Raw genomic sequence first — 8793 nt, 5'->3', positions numbered from 1 at the left:
ATCTCCTCTGAAAAATGCAGCAATTCAGTCCTCTTTCTACAGCAGGAATTGACATGTTGCCGTACGAAAAATTACTTACCGCAGGTGAATTTCTGCTCGCAAATTTCACGCTCAGATTTGTTAAATCTCACCTACTTTGCTGCTACTGTATTCTGCTGCGTATTTTCCGTCTGCAATTCCGGACGGAAAAGACGCAGCAATTCTGCTACGTGTGGACAAACCCTTACAGTTGAATGTTGAAGATCTAGCAGTTTAGAGAATCCACAAACTAACTAGTGGCAAAAGTTGCATCCCGTGACTGTGCCACGTTTAAAGTGACTGAGCACTTCAGCACGAACCCATACTATTTCCAATGTTTCCCTATGGAGATTGCATGGCAGTGTGCTTGATTGTATGCACCTGTTTGCAATTGATGTGGCTGAATAACCTGAACTCAATAATTAGGAGGGGTTTCTACATACTTTTGCCCATATAGTGTAATTTTCAAGCCAGCAATGTTTGGCCAAACTTTATAGGATAGAAATGTCGTGAATCTATCATTAGACTATTGACCCAGGTATGTAAAATATAAAATCTACGACTTCCTTTGCTTTTTCTCACTGGGTCTCCTATTTCAAGACAAAAAGTTATTCTTGTTTCCCATAGCAACAATTTAGATTTCAGCTTTCATTTTCAAAACTGCACTGGACAAATTCAACATTGACTCTGATTGTGTATTATGGGCAACAAGGACAATCTTTCTATGACCGTTTTCGTACATATGGTCCACGGTCTTAACATTGACACATATTTACTGTCTTTTTTTTTACTTCTTTTCAGCAACATTGATATGATGACTGGTGGATACTTGTTCCATTTACTGTACCTGACTTATTTCTCACTCACTGCTTCTGAACTCCCAGTCCTGGAGTTTGTGACCCAACGAACATTGACTTTAACTCCATCTCAATTTACTGCCAATGGAACTCCAGAGCTTACTACAGTCTGCACAGAGAAGTGCGTCCTGCATGAGTCTCAGCCAGAAGAATTTTCTGTTAATCGTCAAGTTGACTATGAGACGGCATATTTAAATGGCAGCCGTACGCTGACAACAGTAACAGCAAGAATACCTCAAAGAAATATAAGGAGGACAAAGGAAAGGAATATTAAATTTATGCGGGGTCGGAGGCAAATCTATGGGCCAGATATCCGCTTTTCCATCAGGAGTCAGCGCTTTCTTAGAGATTTCCCTTTTGCAGCGGCTGTTCAAGTGTCCACAGGTTGCACAGGTGTGTTAGTTACTGAACGACATGTTTTAACAGCTGCACACTGTATCCATGATGGTCATGACTATGTTCAAGGAGCACGTAGGCTGCGAGTTGGTTTCCTAAAGCCAGGGCCCTCTCTGCGCTGGGTACGTGTTAAAAGCACAAGGATACCGCGAGGGTGGATTGGAGCCCCAGCAGAATTTAGTATGGATTATGATTATGCATTGCTGGAGCTACAATGGGCACAATCCCAACCTTACATGCACCTTGCTGCCTCTCCACCTTTGGAGAACTTGGCAGGAAGAAGAGTGCACTTCTCAGGCTTTGACAGTGACCGACCTGGAGAGCTAGTTTACAGATCATGCAGAGTGCAGCAGCAGACTGTACATTTGCTCTATCAACACTGTGATGCACGCCCAGGTGCCAGTGGTTCAGGCGTTTATGGTCGACTGCAGCATGGGGGCCGCTGGGAGAGGAAAGTTATTGCGGTGTTCTCAGGACACCAGTGGGTTGAAGTGTCTGGAGAGCCAAGAGAATATAATGTTGCCGTCAGGCTGACCCCTCCTAAATATGCACAGATTTGCTATTGGATACGTGGAACCAATACAAGTTGTCACTATAAATGAATAGGGCTATGATATAACAGAAATGAAATGAACTTCCAAAAAAATGGTGGTAACATTTTAACAACTTGGAATCTCAGAAGATTGTATAAAGCAGTTATGAGTATAATCGAAAAAAAAATGAGAGCACATCACAGGGCCTAAAGCTTGAAGCTAATTGAGATTTGATCTACGAAAAAAAAAATTCAATATCAGTACTAAAAAAGCAAAATTGCAATTCCTTCTGCCCTAGTCTAAAACTAATCATCCAACATGACTCTGTAGAGAATACTTTTTAGCTTCCTAGAAAAATATCCAATATTGATAAATGTAAAACTGATAAGTACATCAAGCTACAGTATATCAAATGGAAAATAAAAATATGTGGCGGGTTTGGGAGTTAACCTGGGTGAAACAGATTATGTTGTAGGATCTTTTAACAGTTTGGTAAAATAAGAGCTGAACAAAAAATATAATTCTTAACAGTAGATTACTACTCAAATACAAACAAACTGGCTGAAAACAATTATTATGAAATGAGAGCGTCATAAAAATGTAGTTGAATATTTACATGTGTGTCAAAATGAGTATAGAATTATTTCAAGAACTGCATCTCAAAATTTGAGGTGCCCTCCAGTTGTAAAGTGTGGCACCATAGGGTATGTAGTTTTGACAGGAATGATCGTATGCCACACAGGACTTTGTTTGGCTGCAGTAATCTCTGGTTTAGAAACATAATTGACTCCTATTGTGCTTGTTTTAACCCCTTTAGGACGCAGCCTGTTTTGGCCTTGTGGCACAGCCGATTTTTTCAAATCTGACATGTGTCACTTTATGTGGTAATAACTCCGGAATGCTTTTACCTATCGCGATTCTGAGATTGTTTTCTTGTGACATATTGTACTTTATGATAGTGGAAACATTTGGTCAATAAATTCAATATTTATTAGTGAAAAACACCAAAATGTAGAGAAAATTTGCAAAAATGTGCATTTTTCTAAATTTAAATGTATCTGCTTGTAAAACAGATAGTAATACCGCACAAAATAGTCACTAGTTACCATTTCCCATATGTGTACTTTATATTTGCATCGTATTTTGAACATCCTTTTATTTTTCTAGGACGTTACAAGGCCTAAAACTTTAGCAGCAATTTTTCACATTTTCAAGAAAATTTCAAAAGGCTATTTTTACAGGGACCAGTTCAGTTCTGAAGTGGTTTTGAGGGCTTATATATTAGAATCCCCAATAAATCACCCCATTTTAAAAACTGCTCCCCTCAAAGTATTCAAAACCGCATTCAGAAAGTATTTGACCCCTTTAGGCGTTTCACAGGAAATAAAGCAATGTAGAGGGGAAATTTACAAATTTCTCTTTTTTTTGCCAAAAATTAATTTGTAATAAAAAAAATTGTGTAAAACAGACGGTTTTACCAGAGAAATACAACTCAATATTTATTGCCCAGGTCCTGCCGTTTTTAGGAATATCCCACATGTGGCCCTAGTGCCCTAATGGACCAAAACACCGGCCTCAGAAGCAAAGGAGCACCGAGTGGATTTTGGGGCCTGCTTATTTTTGGATTATATTTTAGGCACCATGTCGAGTTTGAAGAGGTCTTGTGGTGCCAAAACAGTGGAAACTCACCAAAAGTGACCCTATTTTGGAAACTAGACCCCTCAAGGAATTTATCTAGGGGTATAGTTAGCACTTTGACCCCACAGGTATTTTGCTATATTTATTGGAGTTAGTCTGTGAAAATGAAAATCTACTTTTTTTCTGAAATAACAGACATTTTGAATATTTACAAGGAATAAAGAAGAAAATGCACCCTAACATTTGTAAAGCATCTTCTCCCGATTACGGAAATACCCCATATGTGGTAATAAACTATTTGGACCCACGGCAGCGCTCAGAAGGGAGGGAGCGCCATTTGGATTTTGGAGCGCAGATTTTGCTGGATTGGTTTTTAGTGCCATGTCGCGATTGCAACGCCCTGGAAGGAACAAAATAGTGGAAACACCCCAAAAGTGACCCCATTTTGGAAACTACACCCCTCAAGGAATTTTTCTAGGGGTATAGTAAGCATTTATACCATACAGGACAGGTCTTTTGCAGAATTTTGTAGAATTAGGCCGTGAAAATCAAATATAAACATTTTTGTCCACAAAAATGTTGAATTTTTTCATTTTCAAAAGGGATAAAGGAGAAAAAGTCGCCCTAAATTTGTAACGCAATCTCTCCCGAGTATGACAATACCCCACATGTGGTAATAATTTTTTTTTTTTAATAGAAATTAACTAACCTTTGCAGGACTGATCCTTTTTTGCTTTTCCATTTTAGTTTTTCACTCCCCGCCTTCCAAATGCCATAACTTTTTTATTTTTTCATAAATTGAGCGGTGTGAGGGCTTATTTTTGGCAGGATGAGATATAGTTTTTATTGGTACCATTTTTGGTACATGAACCTTTTTGATAACTTTTTATTACATTTTATTTAGAGCTTTGGTGGCCAAAAACAGTGATTTTGGCGTTTGAAATTCTTTATCTCTTACGGCGTTCATAATGCGCTATAAATGACAATTTTCATTTATTCTGCGGGTCCATACGATTACGGCAATACCATATGTATATAGGTTTTTTTATGTTTTGTGGCGTTTGCACAATAAAATCACTTCTTTATAAAATAATTTATTTTCTGCCACCATATTCTGAGAGCCGTAACTTTTTGATTTTTAAGTCAAAAAAGCGGTGTAAGGGCTTGTTTTTTGTGGGACGGGTTGTAGTTTTTATTGGTACTATTTTCGGGTACATGGGACTTTTTGATCACTTTTTATTCTATATTTTGGGAGGGGTGGTGACCAAATAATAGTGATTCTGGCATTGTTTTTAGTTTGTTTTTTTTGCGGCGTTCACCGTGCGGTAAAAATGACATTATAGTTTTATAGATTGGGTCGTTACGAACGTGGTGATACCAAATATGTGTGCTGTTTTTTAACGGTTTAATTTTTTTCCCTATAATAATAGACTTATTATAGAAAAAAAATCTTTTATTTTTACACTTTTGTAAAACATTTTTATTAACTTTTTTTTACTTTTTTCTTTACTTTTGACACTTTCTTTTTTTACCTGCAGCTCTGATCGCTGCTAGAATACATTACACTACCTAGGTAGTGTAATGTATTCCAACTGTCAGTGTGACATCACAGTCACTCTGACAGTTAGTCTACGAGGACCAGCCAGAGGCTGATCCTCATAGGCTTGCATACATGGCAGACCCGGAGGCCGTTGTTTGGCCCCCGGGTGTCATCACAAGCATCAGCAGCCCCCACAATTGCATTGGGACTACTGATGTGCTACAAACCCCCTACATGCGGAGATCGCAATCGAGCCCCGCATGTAACGGGTTAATTGCCAAAATCAGCGGCAATGAGCCGCTGATCGGCAACAGTGGAGTGTTAGCTGTCAGGGACAGCTTACATCCCGATGCACACTGTCGCCGACACTGTCCCAGACACTGTCATCGACAGTGTGCATCACGAACGGCAGTGACGTCCTGTCACTCTGACAGGAAATCTATCAGGAGGCTGATCCTGATAGGCTTCCGTACATGGCAGACACGGAGGCCATTACTTGGCCTCCGATCGCCATGCTAGCCATCTGCAAACCTCACGATTTCATTGTGAGGTCTGCCGATGAGCTAGAAACCCCTGAATGTGGTGATTGCAATCGATCACCGCAATCAAGGGGTTAATTGCCGGAATCAGCATAAATAAGACGCTGATCGGCATACAGTGGAGTGTCAGATGTCAGGGACAGCTGGCCTCCCGGTTCCCCGTGCACACGGTCGTTGACAGTGTGCACCGGGAACCACGCAGTAACTGTACGTCCCTGTGCTCTAATACACTGGCTACATGGACGTACAGTTGCGTCCTGGTGCGCCTAGTGGTTAATGTTATTCTGGGTTAAAAATTTTTTATAAAAGGCTAGGGCTACACGGCGACATACTTCGGCGTAACATAAGATCGCAATGGAGTGCTGCAAATAAGGATAGTGAATGTGGTTGTACTGAAATCCGGCATGTTTGGATGTTACGGTTGCGGTATCTTGCGGGTTGCAGCGCGAGCACATTCTCTGTCATTATTTGCGATGTAACAGCATTCCACAAGTTGCCGTGCAGCCCAAGCCTAATTGTTTTATGCTTTTGTAGGAGTACCAATATATGAATACTATTCTATCCACCCTCTCCCCAAGATCATGGTTTCCACTACTGGATGAAACTGACCATAGAAAACAAAGGACAGCAGTGGCTTAACTACTGTAGTGGCCATAGCGACTGCTACGGGGCCCGCGGCTTGAAGGTGCCCATGCCGCCCGCCGACGCGGCCTCCATGCCCGGTGGCGATGCTACCAGCCGTTATGGCTGCTACGTCGGTAGCGATGTCACTATGGTGCCTGCATTTGGGGTCTGGGGGGCCCCGCTAGCACCAGAGGCGACCCTGGTGCGGCGACGCCACTGCAAACAGTCATCGCCACCCTGCATCTTGCACTAATGCACTAATTGTACCTATAGCATGCAGATACAATTACATGCATTAGCGCTGAATGGCTGGGAAACATTTCCCACGATGCTAGCGGCGCGATGACGTCAAGGTGCGGCTTGCGTCGTTCAGCCCCAGCAGGCCTGCTCAAAATAGAGCAGGTCTGCATTGCCACCTGACGGCACGAGAACGGAGTCATGTGAGTATGTAAAGTTTTGCTTTTTTCCTAATAAAACTGTGCGTGGCATTATCTACAGGGGGATCTATATGTGGGGATGTGGAGCACTATCTACAGGGAGAGCTATATTTTGGGCACTATGTACAGGGGTAGGCTATATGTGGAGCACTTTTTATAGGGGGAGATATTTGTAGGGCACTATCTACGGTGGTGGGCTATATGTGGGACACTATATACAGGGGTGGACTATACGTGGGACACAATATACAGGGGTGGGCTATAGGTGGGGCACTATATACAGGGGGAGCTATATGTGAGGCACTATCTACAGAGTTGGGCTATATGTGGAGCACTATCTATAGGGGGAGCTATATGTAGGGCTGCACCATGGCTCAGTGGTTAGCACTATTGCCTTGCAGCTCTGCAGTCCATATGTGAGGCACCATCTACATTGGCTTCTATGTAGGGCACTATCTACAGAGGTTCTATGGGGTCACTAACTACAGGGGGGCTATGGGGGCACGGTGTGGGACACAGTGTATGGTACTATTGTAATCAGAGACATAGTGTATGGTGCTATTATAATTAGGTTTAGGGACATTGAGAATTTTATCTTCGTTTAGAGGTGCAAACATTTTTTCAAAGTGAGAAGCTGAAGACATCTGAGTGGAAAACTGCAGAAATTGGTTGTGACCGGGAGAAATCATCATAGGGGTCTGGACCGGATGGAGAAGAAAAGAGAAAAATAACTAGAATTTGAGACGTCACCGTTAATGTAAATGTTTATTCTGCCTTTAATCAGTAATGTAGTCACTGTATGATCTGTAGCAAGATGATGGGTGGTTTCATTATGATATGAGTTTTGTTTTTTTTGTGAAACAGCATTTCCCAGCATATCCTTTCCATTGTTCGGGAAATGCTGGGAGCTGTAGCTTTACAACATACAAACCTATACAGCAGGGGTTGCACTAAATTGAGCTGTATTTGTTCTGGTGCTGTATTTATGTACTGAGCTTTGTTCTGGTGCTGTATATATGTACTGAGCTTGGTTCTGGTGCTGTATATATGTACTGAGCTTGGTTCTGGTGCTTTATATATGTACTGAGCTTGGTTCTGGTGCTGTATATATGTACTGAGCTTTGTTCTGGTGCTGTATATATGTACTGAGCTTTGTTCTGGTGCTGTATATATGTACTGAGCTTGGTTCTGGTGCTGTATATATGTACTGAGCTCGCTTCTGGGGCTGTATTTATGTACTGAGCTCTGTTCTGGTGTTGTATATATGTAATGAGCTCAGTTCTGGTGCTGTATATATGTACTGAGCTTGGTTCTGGTGCTGCGTATTTATACTGAGCTTGGTGCTGGGGACGTATTTATGTGCTAAGCTTGTTCTGGGGCTGAATATATGTACTCAGCTTGGTTCTGGGGCTGCATATATGTACTGAGCTTTGTTCTGGGGCTGCATATATGTACTGAGCTTGGTTCTGGGGCTGCATATATGTACTGAGCTTGGTTCTCGGGCTGCATGTATGTACTGAGCTTGGTTCTCGGGCTGCATGTATGTATTGAACTTGGTTCTGGGGCTGCATATATGTACTGAACTTTGTTCTGGGCTGCATATATGTGCTAAGGTTGGTTCTGGGGCTGCATATATGTACTGAGCTTTGTTCTGGGGCTGCATATATGTGCTAAGGTTTGTTCTGGGGCTGCATATATGTACTGAGGTTGGTTCTGGTGCTGTATATATGTATGAGCTTGGTTTTGGAGCCGTATATGTCAGAGCCTGTTTCTGATGCTGTAATTATATAGGATATATTTATAATAAAAAAAATTGCAGTGCAGATGGAGTGGTTTTCAATTCATTGTATATTTAATGGGAACCTGATTACAAGGCAAATGCGCATCCTCAAGAGTTTGAGGAGGCTGGTAGTGATGTGGAACAGCCAGGGGGATATTAATCAAAATCTGGGGGCGCCATTTCAATTTTCGCCTCAGGCAGTAGAAAAGCTAGGCACGGCCTTGAGGCTGCAGGCCACTTTAGGCTTGCAGCCTATAAGGCGCTGTGAAGACTCCCTGCGCAGGCCGGCGAGATGATGTCACTGCATCACGCTGGTCTGCACATGTGTCCCGACCAGAGCCTGTGTAGTGCTACATCTGTCGCGGGAAACAACAAGGTAAGTACAATATTTTTTTGGGGGGGGCGGCTGTGTGGCACTATATACAAGGAGC

At 42.0% G+C, this 8793-nt stretch overlaps 1 protein-coding gene across 1 annotated transcript; it reads left to right on the top strand.

Annotated features, from left to right (window-relative positions):
• Positions 1-829: 829 nt before the first annotated feature.
• On the top strand, positions 830-1873 carry LOC142658686 (serine protease 23-like). The gene has a single exon (XM_075834288.1). It carries the CDS (start codon positions 830-832, stop codon positions 1871-1873), a length of 1044 nt encoding a protein of 347 aa, XP_075690403.1.
• Positions 1874-8793: the final 6920 nt, after the last annotated feature.

The sequence above is a fragment of the Rhinoderma darwinii genome, chromosome 8 (assembly GCF_050947455.1).
Source record: "Rhinoderma darwinii isolate aRhiDar2 chromosome 8, aRhiDar2.hap1, whole genome shotgun sequence".
NCBI classification, from domain to species: Eukaryota; Metazoa; Chordata; class Amphibia; order Anura; family Rhinodermatidae; genus Rhinoderma; species Rhinoderma darwinii.
This window is presented reverse-complemented; position numbering and strand designations above follow the sequence as displayed.